Source organism: Pyxicephalus adspersus, chromosome 7, assembly GCF_032062135.1.
Source record: "Pyxicephalus adspersus chromosome 7, UCB_Pads_2.0, whole genome shotgun sequence".
Lineage (NCBI taxonomy): Eukaryota > Metazoa > Chordata > Amphibia > Anura > Pyxicephalidae > Pyxicephalus > Pyxicephalus adspersus.
Window position 1 is genome coordinate 52,794,804 of NC_092864.1, and position 16,643 is coordinate 52,811,446.

A 16,643-nucleotide genomic window follows, 5' to 3' on the forward strand; every position below is an offset into this window, starting at 1 on the left:
AGTAACATTCTTAAAGAAAAGTATGACAACAGTAAACTTTGTTTAATTCATAACTCTCTTTTTCTAAGGGTGATCCCGGTGTTGGAAGTAGAGGACCTCAAGGCCCCCCTGGTCCCCCCGGCCCACCTGGCCCAGCTTCCAAAACAGATAAATTGGTAAGTAGTCGCGTAATTGTATGGTACTCCCTCTACACATTTATAGAATATTGTAGGTATATGTTTTAATCCTTAATTTATGGTAATGCTACCATATGAGATGGAAACTCCTTGCAATGGTAGCAAATAGATTTTGGCAAACCTAATCATAGAACCTTACCTGTTTCATAGTTACATAGTTATTGTTGAAAAAAGTCCATAAAGTTCAACCACTAAGGTTTCTGTTTTATAGATATTTATATAGGCAATTCCAGTGCATGTTGAACTTTTTCTAAATACAAGCTAAGTAGGAGGGTCTCCCTTTAAAAAAAACAAAAAAAAAACAAAACACTTTTGAGATACTGTGCAGGTTAAATGTATTTCCATGTGTATACTTGTATGTTAACACTTGTTCTTGTTTTTTAGACATTTATTGATATGGAGGGTTCTGGCTATGGCCCAGATTTGGAAAACTTTAGAGTAAGTTATCTTTTATGTCACAATAAAACTAATTTTATTATATCCATGAGAATGCTGTAAAGGCTAGAAAAAAATTCTAAGGCTTCCTCCAAGAGCATTGGACAAAGTCACAGATAAAAAAAATGTAATTTTGTAATTATGTGTATTATAAACCGCAAAAACTGCTACATTTAAGCCCTAATATGTTCCTGAATTTATCTTTTTTTAATTTCTTATGTACAGGGACCACCTGGTTTGCCTGGTCCACCTGGCCCTCCTGGTGTACCTGGTTTACCAGGAGTACCAGGAACTTTTGGTGGAAATAACACTGGAAACCCAGGACCCCCTGGTCTGCCTGGTCGTCCCGGACAAGATGGAATGCCTGGACCTCCTGGCCCTCCGGTAAGATTATATTAATGTTTTGATATTTTAATGGTTCTGGTCTGTACAGCTAGGCACATTTTACATTTTGCACAGGCTTCAGGTAAAACTCTAAAAGACCCTGTTTTACTGGAACTGTCTGCATTTCCCAAAAGTATAAGGATGGTCAGAAAAATGGAAAGATTAAATTTAGTTTGATTGGACAATGGTTTGTACTAAAAAGATACAGAGCAGCCCTGAACAGCTATAACGTATAGCATAGCTTTTATTCTGGTCAATAGCAACAATAAAAGAAAACAAAAGGACAACGGCTTGACAGTTTTACACTATTTTTTTGGACTAGGTTAAGGCTGAGGAAGGTAAAAAAATGTTTAAAGCACAGTCCAACAGGGGTAAAAAAAATCCTTCCTGACCCCCTACGACAATTGGATATTCCCTTTATTAACAATCTTATATTATTAAAACAATTATGAATTATGGATGATTAGAGCCAGTTATAATCTGTGCTTTTAAAAATGTTTCCAGCTTTTTTTCTTTTTTAAAACCATTAACGGAGCTTGCCAGAACTACTTCCTGAGGGAGTCTATTCCACTAATATTTACAGACCTTACTGTGGTAAGGTAAGAGGTTAAGCCTCTCTTTCTCCAGACGCAAAGTATCTCTGTTGGTGGTAAGTGATGACTTTGCAGCCCACTACTGGTTATCCATTTTACGAGCCAATATATCATATTTACCATCTTATTTTATTTGAAATGCAACTTACAAATAAAAAATAGTAATATATAGTGGCTTGTACTAGTTTATCTGTTTATTTGGCCCTTAATTTTTACAACTGGGGAGCATAAACTCGTAATTGTTTTTTTGTAGGGTCTTCCTGGAAAAGATGGAAACGCAGGGACCCCCGGAATTCCAGGAGAAAGGGTGAGCAATTAGTTTTTGATATCAAAAATTATAGTTTTGTACATTTGCCATAATTTATATTTTACATCAGCAATTGTTATAACTGATAAAGACTTACTAAACCAGTGGGTTCCTTTCCTTCATCTTCTAAAAATATATATATTTGGTGATTTTTCTTGGTTATTTCTTGTTCTAACATAGTATAACTATCCCTACATAGTATAGGTATCGGTTACCCCCAACCAGTACTTAAGAGATGTTTCTATTACTCCCTTTCTGGGATGTGCCAATAGGTTGATAGAAGTACCATTATCTACTGTGGACCATCTCCAGTCCTTCAGTTCAAATGGTTTACTACTATTTTGCAAATTCTCTCTCTATATTATACTCAATGGGCCTGATTTATTAAAGCTCTCCAAAGCTGGAGAGGACACACTTTCATCAGTCAAGCTGGGTGATCCAGCAAACCTGGAATTGATTTATTTTGCTATTTGTTAGCAGGTTTCAGGTTTGCTAGGATCACCCAGGTATACTAATGAAAGTGTATCTTCTCGAGCTTTGGGGAACTTTAAAAAATCATTCCTAATGTGTGCACAAAGGATGACTGTTATAGTGCAGTAATCTTTTAAAGGGAAATTTTACTAACAGGGCCAAAGAGAGCAATACATCACTGACAAAGACTCTAAGGGCTCTATTTATAAATTATTCACCCAGTCAATTCCTCTGAAATTCACTGAAATTCATGACAGGTGGTTGTATTACTCTACTCTTGTCCTTTCAGCTCCTATTAAAACAATGACTCGTTCTGCCATCTAGTAGCCCAGGGGTCGGCAAACTACGGCCTTTAGGCCAGATACGGTCTAGCCAGTAGTTCATTCCGGCCTGACGCCCCCTGTTTGATCCGGCCTAATGCCGGCTGGCAACCCGCGGCTCCGCCGGAGCTCCGGTGCCGCCTCCTTGCTGTTGCTCCCCTATTTACCGTGGCCGGCGTTCATACTTGATGAATAGTAAAAAGGGAAAGCTCCCTGAAGGGAAATCCCTCTCCTCCGCAATGCATATGGAGAAGAGGGATTTCACTTCAGGGGGCGTTCCCTTGTGGTGGGCGGAGCCATTCGGGCGGGACGCAGAGTCCAGGCTACTGTGCTCCCGCCCACCCCGAAATGGCCTAGTGGCCATAAAAGTTTGCAACCCCTGTAGTAGCCAATCATCAAAAGATGCACAGCTGTCACAATTGGAAATGAATAGGAAATCATACAATTCAGAAAAAGAATATAATACAATGCTCATTGACATCAATTTTCCTTTCTTTAGGGTACTGATGGTGATGTGGGACTTCCGGGAGCTCCGGGACCCAAAGTAAGTTATACTTTTTGTATTTGTATTGCTGTTCATGTATGTTTAAGACTTGTTCTCAGAATGAATCTCAATGTCTCGCAGAGCACCTTATCTTCAATCCCCACCTATATAAGGGAAATTCTGTCTCGTTACTCCTATGATGTAGTCTCTCAGGTAACAAGTGGCAAACTCCAAGCATGCTCCAAGGATGCTGTGTTTGACTCTTCCAGCATGTAGTGTAGAAAACTGAAGTTAGTATTTACCAAGCATGTAAAACATACTCTGGTGTGCTTTGTTATAGATCAATATTGTTATAAGGTCAAGCCAGGCTTATACAATTAGCTGCAAAGGGTATATATTTTGTGCAAACTGGAATAACCCTTAGAAGCCATTGCACTTGTTTTTCACTGCTGTCAAGCAGTGATTTCTGACTGGTTAATCATTTTGCACATCATTATTATCCTTTGTTCTTCATGTATAAATCTGTCACAAAGCATGGGTTAAGAAAGAGTGCAGTGCAGTCTTTGTTTTCTATAATATGTAGTGCAGTACTGTATATTGCTGTTTGTAATGTGGTCCTGTATTTGTGTGTGATGCATAGGGAGTGGTGTGTTTTTACAGCATGTCCTGGAAAGTAGCTATATCATAACAAACCCCTAATTTTAATATATTTTAAGTACATATAAAATGCATCAAGCTAGGAATAGAACAAAAAATTCAGATAAAAAGGTCCCCTAAAACAAAAGAAAAACTGATATTTCCTATTCGTCTATAAATGGTTTCATTTGGTAACAGAGTACATTCCTTCCCCAACTTGAACAATCATTCTAAGTTGTTAGTATCACATTATGAGAGGTTATGAGCTAGCTGGTTAGCAATAGAAGGTTTTAGGTATAAAAAAAACATTAAAGAAAGAACTTGGAAAAATGTTCTTTCTCGTGTTAGAAGTGCATGAATATCTAACTCAGTGGTAAAGAATACATATTGTATATTGATAAATTACCTTTTTTCAGCCAGTAGGTAGAAATTCAGGGTACATTTACCAAAAAAGGTTTGTCAGTGACAGAGTTTGAGGTGAGCCTGTGTATGTTCATACAGGGCAACTGTTCTTCCTAACTGGTGGTCCCACCAGCTGTTTACAGTTATCTTCCCTTAAATCCCTTGTCACTATACTTTGCTGCCAAGGGACAATAAATGGACCTGATACTTCTGCATATAGGGTAGCATGTGATATTCTTCACTTTTGTAATGGCTTCTTCTACTTTTTAATGGCTGCTGAGGCACCCAACGCTATCCAGGGTTAGAGGGCTGCAAATCCTGAACCCTGTATAAGCTATGTATATCACAATCTGTTATTACGTACTGTTTCCAGAAACTAAACAGGACTAAGGAAAGATAATTGTAACTTGCTAGTGGTCCCAACAATAATGTAAACCTAGGAAAAGCACAGGTTCTCTTTATTATATTATCTACAAGTAAAATATAACAAATACACATTTGCATGCTGACTTATCCTTTATTATATTTCTTCATCTGAGGTTTCAATCAAAGACAAATGTGTCTAAAAGAAGATAACTACTGATAAATCTGGGTTTATTGTAAACCCATATCACTCTGTGAATCATTTATGATATTTTAGGTATTAAAATTATAACACAAATCTACACCTGCAGTAAAAGTCCTACCCTAGATTGTAACATACATTGCCTCATCTGCATCTATCTGCATTGATCACAGTATTTATTCAAAGGCTATATACCTCTAGGAACATAGGTACAAGTAGGGAGGCTTTGGGCAACTCTACTGGACCAACATACAGACGTGTCTCCTGAAGTATAAATTACTTCTGGATACATAAGAATGCTATAAAACAGGCTTAATAATCATTAATAGTATATATTAGGTGATGTGCTGCTGTTCTGCATTTCCCCATTGGATTTTATAAACATCATACATGCATATCTGCCGTATACTTAGGTATGCTAAGCTGACCCAGGTCTTTCAATGATGGAAATTAAATATTTAGTATTAAATTATATTATACAAATATATATATATAAAAATAGAGTAGTAATATTGGTTCATAACAAACATGCACTAACTTCAGGTTCCAAGATCCCGTTATAACATAGACCTTCTGTAAGTTATTTAATCCCTTTATCCACCAATTTTCAGCTGGTTACATTGGTATTCTAGAAGTTTGGATCTATCCCCAGTGTTAAGGATGCCATTTAAATTTGGTACTGATTGACATATTCTAGTGTTCCTGTACAAAATCCTAAGGAGAGTTGTAAAAAAACACATTATAATCATCATAACATTACCAGTTTTCCAGCTTGGACTATAAATATAATGGATTTCTATATGTTTTCTCCTAACTACAGGGAAGCACTGGAGAACCTGGCATTCCTGGAGCTTCTGGAGAACCTGGATTAGCTGGACTTCCTGGACCAATTGGACCTCGTGGATTGCCTGGACCTCCAGGACCACCTGGCCCTGCTGGACGTTTTACCACTGATGGATTTGTAGGTTTTTTTTTCTTTTAGCACCTTATTATATTGGTGCACTGGTGTGGGTGTGCAAATGTAAACTAATTGTAAATATACCTTAGTTTACCTTCATATGTTAGAGGCTTTTCATATTTATTAGAGAATTCCCCCAAGGGAATGATATGTCCACCTACTGCTTTAGACATCAAATCACCTTGACTATAGTCCAAATTGTCCAGTAGTACATAGCCTGGCATTCATAAATCTTACAACCTGAGATCATACAAGATATATTGTCTGTGCCAGTGCCATTCTGTAACCAATAAAAGAATGTGACTTCAACTCGGGTGATGAAATGCTTTTTTATATTTGTGTACATGTGTATGTATACCTACTGGCTGACTGTACAAAATGTTCTTTGTAATCAAGACCATATAAAATGTATATATTAGATTTTTGTCGGACTGGAAAACATGATACAAAATATGTCAGACTGATTAACAGGCTGAACATGGTAAAGCAGCCCTGCTATCTAGTGCAACAACCCCTTATGAAGAGTTGTCAATATATTGCAACTTGTATTGATTTAAACTGTTTTGTAATACTTCAGTTCTTGCTTCCCTTACCCTTGTTACTTTTCTTTTGTCTAGGATGATATGGAAGGTTCTGGTTTTAGTTTCGGTGGCCGAGGCATACAGGTACTTTATTCTATATGGTAGCCAACAGCATTAAGAAACTCTCTGCACATTTAAGGCCTAAAGAATACTTCAATTTATTAAAAAAATATATTGAAGATGATGTGCACACACTAGTACAAATATTTCCCTTCTGTTTTCACAACCAAGAAAACATTTAAAATTGAGAGGTTAACTTTTCGGTTTTTGATTTTTTTTCTCTAGGAACGTTCATCGTTCTGTTCACTGCATTCACCAGTGGTGTCTTATTTACCAGATTTACACAGTATTAAAACTGTTACGTATTTAATGTCATTAAAAACACACACACAAACATACACAACATTTTTTGAAAAAATGATCACCCTATGTAAATTTAGACACAGACAGTAACTTTAGGAATTGAGTTTCTATCAATGCAGATAAGGTCTGTATCTTAATAACCTCAACACTAAAACAGTGCTGGATGCATTCATACTGCATAATTTGTATTATTTGCAGGTCCACATTGTCCTCATGCTGGTGTCAATTTTGTAAAAAATAATGCTTTAGGTGGGATAATGTGGCAGATTATCACATTGTAATTTAATCAAAATACCATATTTTAGTAGCAGGGATTTTTTTTATGGGACCTGCAGTTAATGATGCAGAAATTATAGTGTTTCCTCATTCAGTAGACATAAACTAAGATTTTTTTCTATGATTGATGTACTTCAATGTAGATCTTGTATGTCAAAAGTCTCTAAAAGGAAAACATTATGAATAGTCATTAAGATTTCTCTTCTCATTTTCTAAACTGTATAAAATAATGGCAATTGCTATCTAATCTGTGGTTTCCAAAGGCAGATTAATTCTTTTAGTAAAAGATGCCCATACATTATTTTATAAAAAGACCTGTAAACAATGCAACTTCCACTCTAACATATATGGGGAGCTGCCATCACTAAATGTTCCTTCTAAAAATGCTTGTTGATTTACTTTGTTACTGGTCACCTATTCACAAACCCAGAACTGGTGAACATGTGCGTTCACTCCTGTCTGCAGCCTTGTTTCAGGTTATAGATACAAAAAAGGCTGAAGTAATGCAACTTTCTTGGGCATTGAGGTCAGCATTGGCAGCCCCTGTATATCTCTCTCATCATTTTGAATTTCCTGTATTAGGTGGAATTTATTTTTAATAAATATGGTTTCTGTTGCTAGATTACAATAAATGGTGTTATTAGTGGGCATTTTATGATAAACTGCATTTCAGCCTACATTTTATCAACATATTTTTCAAAACTTTCATTTATCAGGGAAGGCCTGGAATTCCTGGGGAAAAGGTCAGTATTATTTTCTCATTACTCAGTGTGCGGGGAATGTGTGAATAGTGAGGGGAGTGATTTATCCTGCCTGTATTAAATTAGACTGTACGCAGCTGCTTTTTTAGAGTTCAATATGTTTACTATTGATCAAGGCTGAGTCCGCAGGGCAGGGTGATGTGATATGCACTTCATAGCAATGACCTTGGGTAGATGCATAACATATCAGTAATGTTCTCTTTTTTCCCACAGGGAGATGCAGGATTTCCAGGACTTCAAGGACCAAAGGTAGGTCATTATCACAATTCACTAATGATGTGCTATTTGCATTTTGTTTTATGAATAGTGATGTTAGTTGGTAAATCTAAAGTTTATTTTTATATTATAATTCTTCCTTTTACCCTTCATTGACATGCTAGTGATATTTTTTTTTCTAAAACCATGTGCAAAGTTCACAATGACAAAACACAAGTCACATCAGCCTAAATGAAGTGTTTATTATGAGTTACTGCATATATCCATCCATGGTTTTTAATTGTGTGGGAAAGAGTTAAAATTCTTCAGGTTTTTATTTCTCTTTCTTTTTGTTTTGTCCCTGTGACACCAGTTTATGTCATCAATATTATTCTTGCTTCATGGATTGCATGGTACATGAGTAAACCATCTGATAAATAAAATATAGGCTTTTAATGTGATAAAACTTTTGCTTGTTTCAGGGTGATCGAGGAATTAACGGTTTGGATGGAAGACCTGGATTGGATGGATTCCCAGGTCCCGAGGTAAATGGTTTTCACGTATATTGTTCAAATCTTCCTTTTTCATTCATTTTATACAAACTTTCATGCTATTTGTCATGTGTTTCTTTTCTTTTGTAAAATTTTGATACATATTTGCTCATCTTTTAGCATGCTCCCTGTTTGCCTAAATTTGTCTATCGTCACCAATTTACCCTACAAGTAACTTAAAGATGTTTAACATAATTAAAATATTATTTCTTTATAGGGTCAAAAAGGAGACAAAGGCGATCGAGGTGAACGGGTAAGCATACTCAGTCATCAGCTATTTCATTTAAAAAAAAAAAACTAAGCTGGCACGTAACTAAAATGAAGGCATGCACTGTGGAAGCTGTGCAAATAATGTCAAACACATGGTTAAGGATTAGTTACCATTGTTGCCTGTGGGCTTCTTCCAACTGTTGTCCTCAGGATGCTCTTACTATGCCAATGGCACCAGCCATTCTAGTGGAGATGTTTTCTAATGTCAGAGCCCCAACATCTTTAATGACTGGTAGTAGTAGGTGGGGAAGGACTACCGGGTAGCAGGAGAGGTGGAGGGTTAGCTGACAGCATAAATAAAGTAATTGGCAGGAACAGGTTTGTACTATAGGCCCTCAGGTACAGCTTACTCTCTAGCAGCCTGCACAGTAGTGATGCCACTGGCGGACACTCCAAATCCTATAGGAAACGCACTCATCAGAAGCAACAATGGGCTAAATATGTATGCCTTGGCTTGGATCAGCAATTCTCAAGCAAAGGTCTGTGAAATCATAGGGTTCCTCTAGGGGTTCCTTGAGCTGTGGCATAGTTCTGAGTATAACGCCACTTGGCAGAGCCACATGCATAACACTAATCAATAATATTAGCTGTCTATAAGGGTAGTGTTCTGACCATCATTGTAGGGGGCTTGTCTTCACACAATTCATTATTACGGGGCATTTCACAAACATCTATGATAATTTATTTTAGCAGTGGTTTCCTAAGACCTGAATATTATTTACTGGGGTAAAAAGAACACTGGAGATATATAGCTATGAGTATAGGAGAACCAAAGTGCTAAGGCAAAAAAACCTACTACATATATCCACTGTAGGACAGAAAATCTTCACTTTTTAGTACAGGACTTTAGGAAATGCTGTTCACTACACATACAATGTTCAACTCAGAATTATTTTTTTAAGCTGAGTGGGAAGAAAATGTAGGCGGTTGATAGCTCCTGTATTGTGACCCAACTCTGCAGTAGCCACCCAAACACAGCCCGGTGGTTACTGAAAAGTGCCAAATAGTGCACCCAGCTGAGAAGGGCTAAGAACACTGATATATTATAAAAAGCTGTAGGATACTGGCATCTCTGTAAAGAAGAGATCCTAAACTTATATTCTCTGAATAAAGCTGAATAATGATCAACATCATTAAATACCAGTTTTAATAATGATAAACTGCATTAGGTGAAAATTCTTGGTAAATATTCCTGACTAATTTTATTGAATTATATAAAATAGCTGCTGGTCCCCATAGTTAGTAGAGATGTATAAAGCACGTGTCTAGACTGGTGCAAAACCAACTTATAGCTAGGTACCTAGAAGCTTTGAGCCACTGCTTGACTAGTACAGCAGAATGAACATGAGTGAAATTTCTAGGGTCATTGATCTTATCTGACTGGTGATTAGAGGATTTGATTTCCCTAATGTGATAACAATGTTTGTTGCAGGGAGAACCAGGCCAAAATGGAGTTGGAATACCTGGACCACCCGGACCTCCTGGTCAAATCATTTACAGAACAATTGATGGCAGAGTAAGAAGATTTGATTTTCATTTATGGGAACTATTTATGAATCTTAAGCTGTCTATGTGTTTGTAGATGTTAATGTTGATACTTCTGTAGTGATTTTAAATGTGGTCTTTTGTATTTCAGGATACCATTGGCGGAATAGGAGAGGTAAAGATTTCTTAACTTTTGCATGTTACATAGAGAAGGGTACCTATTGTTTAGTTACATTGAGGAATGTATTTATAAATTATTCTCCTGTCAATTCAACCTAGATTAAGCAGTTTATTCATTAAAATACACAGGGCCTCTTTAAGCTCTCCAGAACTGGAGATGATAGACTATCATGGTTGTATCTGGGTGATCCAGCAAACCTGGAATAGATTTGATTCAGGATTTAGAGCATTTGCCAACTAGGAGCAAATAATTTTTAAGATATTGTTTCAGGTTTGGGTCACCCATGTTCACCCATAATAGTCCATCTTCTCCAGTCTTGGATAGCTTTAATAAATGAGGTTCATAGTCTTTATTATTGTGACTGATGTGCTTGTTACTTATTTGCCTCTAGATGGATGAATGAGTTTTAGTTTTAATTTGCATTGAAACAAGCAGTGCATAGGGAACAGATTTGCACAATCAAAATCAGTTTGATGGGAAAAACATTTATTCAAAAATACACTCCTTTATTGAAAATTTAACACAAAGAGACATCTCAGTTAGGTAATAATAACCAGTAGCATATGTTTTAGGAGCAAGAAAGGAACATAAAAATATAGAGAAAACGTATATTATCCATTACAACCTAATTATAATTATATTATTATTATATATATAAGTGTAAAGTAGAAAATAATGATAAAGGGAAAAAATCATGTTTGGGGTTACATGTAAATAAGTGATATATACTTTTCTGATTTTAAATTATCTTTCTGCATTTCCAGGGAGGAGATGGTGCATTGCCCCAAGTAAGTAGAAAGTATTTTAGATGTATATTTTACACAAAAGCATCTACTGTGTATGCCAGTACTTATTGCAAAGTGTTTGTGTTTCTAGGGCCCTAGAGGATTCAAAGGAGAGACAGGGGATCAGGGTTACCCAGGATTGCCTGGACTGAAGGTGAGCATTTTTTTTTAGGAATATACTACCTTTTGATACAGAATACATTTGCCAGTTAAGAAATGTGAACACATGTCATGAACTAACAATTGAATGTTCTTAACCTGTCCTAGTCTACCACACCAACAACTCCTCATCGGTGTACCTGCTATTACACATTCCAGATTCACATCATTACTTATCCATTTCTGAACAATGCAGCCAACCCAGAGCACCAGCAGTGTTTACACCCTCAAGTCTATACTTTTCTCCTAAAAGTGCCTCTCACAGAGAATAACGGGCAATCCATGTTGCCTTTGGAGATGCTCCATACTGCTATTGGATATGCTTGGGCAAGTGACGGATATAAAAACATCACCATGGCTCTAGGCAGGTGTCTCCGCATTTAGCACAGGGTTAGGTTAGGCCTGGGATATATAATGAAAATGTATATAGATGATATATAGTGAGGACCTTTTTATTGTATGGTCTTTTAAACCAGGTTTCTAATGAGACAATTGATTAATGTAAATTATGGGGCTGCCTAATTAGAGACAGCTTAACCCCCCTAGCAATCTAATTCTGTCCGTATTTCCATGCAAAAAGCGGTACATTTTTTTTTGCATGGAAATTTGTTTTGCATTGTAGGATATAATTCTGAGGCATAACTCACTGAAATATGTCCAATATTTAATACGTTTAATAATAAACTTTAAATAAAAAAACACAAAAATCTGTTAAAAAACATTGTCAAACATGTAATATAACTGTACAGTGGCATGTATAATAAATATATATATTATATGGAGAATTCCTTGTATTGGAGTCAATACAAGTTTTTTGTATTGAATCCAACACAAAATTATTTAAATTTCCCACCGATCCTCCCGCCTGTACCGACAGGTGTCAGGTGTCCCTAGAACCTGCGGGGATGAGCAGGACGCCAAGGGACGCCGACGGAGCAAGATAAATGTTTTTTTTTTAAGTTTTAAGCGACCCTCGAGTGACCCCCGATTTTTTCCTGCAAAAAGCGGTAATCCTGAGATAAGGGGGTTACAATAAGAGGTGAAATTCTGCTTATCACCTTTTAAACCATGCTATGTGAGTGCCAGAACAGCCAGAATTACACAACAATGTTTTAGGAATTAAATAAAAATGAAACACAATGCAATCAATAGTAACATTGTAAAAAAATGAATTATTTTCTCACATCTGGGTTTGCTCAGTTCATGCTACATTATTCCATCCATTATATATATATATTAGTCCACATATTATTATGTTTTATTCATATTCCAGTCACTGACTACATTTTGTTTTTTGGAAAAGTGACAATACTTATACTGATCTTATTTTCTAGGGAGATAAGGGAGAGCCAGGAAGCATTGTGGGCCCTGATGGTACACTACTTACAGGAGGAGAGAAGGTAAGGACGTGACTTGTGTGAGTTGCATTTATGCATATAGAAGAGGAAACATAACTATAGGAAATATAGAAAATGTATTTTTTAGGAGAGCTATAATTGTATGTAATTGGGCCCTCAAAAAGTCAATAATTGACCTAAGTCTTTCTTTTCTTCTTCTCCAAGACAACTCATCTGATGATACGGAGTAATACATTGATTATATTTATATACATTTATACTATGTATTTGCCAAATGCTATTATTACTTGCATAAAATACTGTTATGCAGAAAACGCCGGACTCTCAGCTTTCAGGGCTCCATGGCAATTATGTGATCTGCTAAGGCTTTACTTAAACCATTTCCCTTTAGCACAAGAACAAAGGTATTACAGTATACAATATATTGCAGAAGACTTTGGAACCATTAGAATAATGTTCAGTAGTCCCTGAGAACTTAGTGTTATATCTCATCCACAGTCACTTGCACAAGAGTATATTTAGATATTAGATTTCATCAATGTTTTTTTTTTAAAAGGCTTTTTATGCATGTGCCCTGTGTACATCATATATCTGGATGAATCATCTGTGTATGTTTTTTTCATTGTATCACCATTTTATCATTATTTTACCTCATTGTTATGAGTCCATACTAATTACAAACTTGCGATTTGATTCCAGGGTGACATGGGACCAAGGGGCCCTGCTGGACCTATAGGACCAATGGTAAGCACATTTATCCTTCATTTAGAAAAAAAATGGTGGTTAGATGAAGAAATATTAGGCTAATAATGCCTATGGTATGTTCTTGTGTTACCAGGGACCTGCTGGACGAAAAGGAGAAATTGGATTACCTGGAAGACCTGTAAGTATAATATGTAAAATGTATGCTGTACAATATCATTTCCTACCATGTTTTCTATTTTTCTTTCTTATGTTTATATTTTCTCCTTTCATCCACTTTGTGTATTTTTTTAAACAAAAATAAATATGTTGATCTTGCCTTTTATGTTTATTTTTTCACCTGTCACATGATCTGCTTTATATATATATATATATATATATATATATATATAATATCTTCTTTTTTTATTTTTTTATAACATGAACCATTCCTGATTTTCTTATCTGAAAGTTTATGTTTTCACACTTACATATGCTCAAGATCTGCTTTATATATATATATATATATATATATATATATATAATATCTTCTTTTTTTATTTTTTTATTACTTTTATTACTCTGTTCATTCTCTCTTTCAACCAATAATTCCTTTTGACATTCACCAATTCCCTCAGCTATTTTTTGTTCTTTTTTTCATCTTCTCTCTACTATAACTTTGACAGCCAATTTTCTGTAGTCCTGTTTTATATTCAGAGTCATGTCCTCTAATAAACACATTTTTTTCTATTCCTCCTTTCACCTTAATTTATTAATTCACTCTTTAGAATGTTTAGCTAACAATCCCCATAGTAATTCTTAAATATAGGCAAAGCATTGGCTCTAACAAGATTAGTCTAAATAACAATAACAAAATGATAAATGGATAGATATTCTATTTTTAGAAAGTCTCCAGATTGGACCAACATGCACAGAAAATAATTGCTTACTATAATTACAGTCACAAAAAAGATATGTTTGCTTTTTTTTTTTTTTTAGGGTCGCCCCGGTCTGAACGGACTTAAGGGAGAGAAGGGAGATGCGGCTGATCCTACTGGCTTTGGAGTCAGGGTAGGTTTTTCTAATAAAAAGGCATTTGAAGAACACTATTTAAATTAGAAGAACTGTTTTTATTTTTTAATACCAATGTAATCTTTTTAATTTTAGGGACCACCCGGTCCTCCTGGCCCACCTGGTCCTCCAGGGCAAATAGTAAGTTTTGTTACTGTTTTATCCTTTACTTGGTAAGGCACTTGGGTTTAGTGTGAATTTCCAAGACGTCTGTAATTCACCCATCCCACCATATGACCGCTGACTTTGTCTGTTCTTGTTTATAAACTATGTTAATCAATGAAGTGTAATGGTCCTTGTACACAGATGTGTGATGAAGTTGCATGGTGATGCCATATTTAGTGGCCTTTTATGTATTGTAGACCTAACACTATATTAGTACAGAAAGGGATGTGGTTCATGGATGTGGTTCATGTGGTGGATGTGGTCTTGTTATGAACCCCTCCCAAAATTGGCTGTACGTTTTATAGGATAATACATCAAGATTTGGAGGTAAATATCAGCATATTAATTATCTTAGAAGTTGAAAAAAATGATGCACAGTTTGATGTGCTTGTAGCATCCGCAGCACTGACTAGCCTTGAACAGCATGCTAATGATACTTCATGTACATGCACAATAATTTTCATATTTTTAATTTTCAGGTATATGGTGATTCAAGTTCTGTTGGGCCACAAGGCTATCCAGGTTTGTCATCGTATATGTACTGTTGTTAATATTATTACATTTTGTTAAAATGAACTGAATTGTTATCCCCCACCTTATAAACTTTTATCCCATATTTTCTTTTAATAATATTCTCTTAGGTCAAAAAGGAGAGAGAGGCTTTCCAGGAACAAAAGGTGACCAAGGAGACGTTGGTCCTCCTGGACCACCAGGTAATAACAAGTATTAACAATTGTGAGAAAGGCACGAAAAGGCTGTTTATAATACAAAATCATTGAGTGTGGGCAATAACTCCTTAATATTTAATTATGTCTATTACCTGCACACTAGCTGAATTTTCAGAACAAACTGATAAAATCAGAAAAAAGAGCAGAATGGGAATTCATTTAAACAATTAAAAACAACAGTATTTTCTGTTTGCAGCTTTGGCTGGGCACATGTTAATAGAAACATTTAGGATCAGGTGACATGTAAAAGTGTAACACATCTTTTTTGCATTGGAAGACCAATGGCCCCAAAGACTAGGAACACAATGTTAGATCTTTGAAATAGTCAGTGGCTATTATGGCCAATTGCTTTCACAGTAATGTGTTTTTCGGATGTGATTTAGGAATTTTTTTGGATTTATCTCACTAAGACTATATCTATTTTTGCAGGAACATTCCCATATGATTTAAGTGCCTTAGGAAGGGTGAGTATGTGATGTGATGTTGGAGTATGTGATAGTAGACACATCTCTAGGACTGTCTGGTAATACAGCTTGGAAGAAGAGTCTCCATTTTGAGTATTAGCGACAAAGATTTACAAAATGTTTAGTATCTAAAATGAACAGGGATATAAATATACAAATATATATACAGCATACATAGTGATTGTTTCACCCAGTCAGTGATGCTGTCTGGTTTCACTTTTATTTTGAACCTATTTTCAATTACTCCATTAGTGACAGAGCAGAATAGTCATTTTAGAAGCACTATTGAAAATAAATGTGTATAGTGGCATATTTTATAAGACAGGCATTATGGCAATTGTCATGGGGAATATACAGACTTTTTTGTTTATTTTACAAAGATTGAGAATTACAAAGGAGAAAAAGGAGAACCTGGAGATGGTAGAGGAATTCAAGGACCTCCTGGTAACCCTGGATATCCTGGACTGCCAGTAAGTGAACAATGTGAACTGTATATTATATTACTCTTACTTGCCAAATGCCTCTGTTTTGGCAAACTGTCCTAATTGTTGAAACCTCAAAAAGGTGGGTGGGGGTGTCACATCAGATCAGTAGTAGTAGTAAGCCAATACAGGGACATCCTAGTGCTAAATATGGACACCATGTCTCTGTAACATTGCTTATAATTAGTGTTGGTCGAATAGCTCACTATTCGATTCCACAGCTATTCGGCCGAATATAGCAAAAAAATTCGGGTGGTCGAATTCGAATTCGAATCCCATTAAAGTCAATGGGAGAAAAATCCGGGTTTGTTTCAGCACTGTGTAGAGCTTCTACAGCCTCCAAACAGATGTAAAAA

General features: G+C 35.9%; 1 protein-coding gene across 3 annotated transcripts in view; it reads left to right on the forward strand.

Moving 5' to 3' along the window:
* The window catches only part of COL18A1 (collagen type XVIII alpha 1 chain), a 111,620-nt gene that overhangs the window by 85,681 nt on the left and 9,296 nt on the right, over nucleotides 1-16,643 (forward strand). For all 3 annotated transcript variants that reach the window (XM_072418435.1, XM_072418433.1, XM_072418434.1), the window contains 24 exons: nucleotides 69-155; nucleotides 561-614; nucleotides 837-995; nucleotides 1,842-1,895; nucleotides 3,186-3,230; nucleotides 5,594-5,734; nucleotides 6,349-6,396; nucleotides 7,668-7,694; nucleotides 7,926-7,961; nucleotides 8,390-8,452; nucleotides 8,676-8,711; nucleotides 10,161-10,244; nucleotides 10,365-10,388; nucleotides 11,159-11,182; nucleotides 11,271-11,333; nucleotides 12,673-12,738; nucleotides 13,396-13,440; nucleotides 13,535-13,579; nucleotides 14,377-14,448; nucleotides 14,545-14,589; nucleotides 15,093-15,135; nucleotides 15,255-15,326; nucleotides 15,771-15,805; nucleotides 16,186-16,275. In XM_072418435.1, the coding sequence (XP_072274536.1) occupies nucleotides 69-155; nucleotides 561-614; nucleotides 837-995; nucleotides 1,842-1,895; nucleotides 3,186-3,230; nucleotides 5,594-5,734; nucleotides 6,349-6,396; nucleotides 7,668-7,694; nucleotides 7,926-7,961; nucleotides 8,390-8,452; nucleotides 8,676-8,711; nucleotides 10,161-10,244; nucleotides 10,365-10,388; nucleotides 11,159-11,182; nucleotides 11,271-11,333; nucleotides 12,673-12,738; nucleotides 13,396-13,440; nucleotides 13,535-13,579; nucleotides 14,377-14,448; nucleotides 14,545-14,589; nucleotides 15,093-15,135; nucleotides 15,255-15,326; nucleotides 15,771-15,805; nucleotides 16,186-16,275 (1,458 nt within the window). The remainder of the gene's footprint in view (nucleotides 1-68; nucleotides 156-560; nucleotides 615-836; nucleotides 996-1,841; nucleotides 1,896-3,185; nucleotides 3,231-5,593; nucleotides 5,735-6,348; nucleotides 6,397-7,667; nucleotides 7,695-7,925; nucleotides 7,962-8,389; nucleotides 8,453-8,675; nucleotides 8,712-10,160; nucleotides 10,245-10,364; nucleotides 10,389-11,158; nucleotides 11,183-11,270; nucleotides 11,334-12,672; nucleotides 12,739-13,395; nucleotides 13,441-13,534; nucleotides 13,580-14,376; nucleotides 14,449-14,544; nucleotides 14,590-15,092; nucleotides 15,136-15,254; nucleotides 15,327-15,770; nucleotides 15,806-16,185; nucleotides 16,276-16,643) is intronic.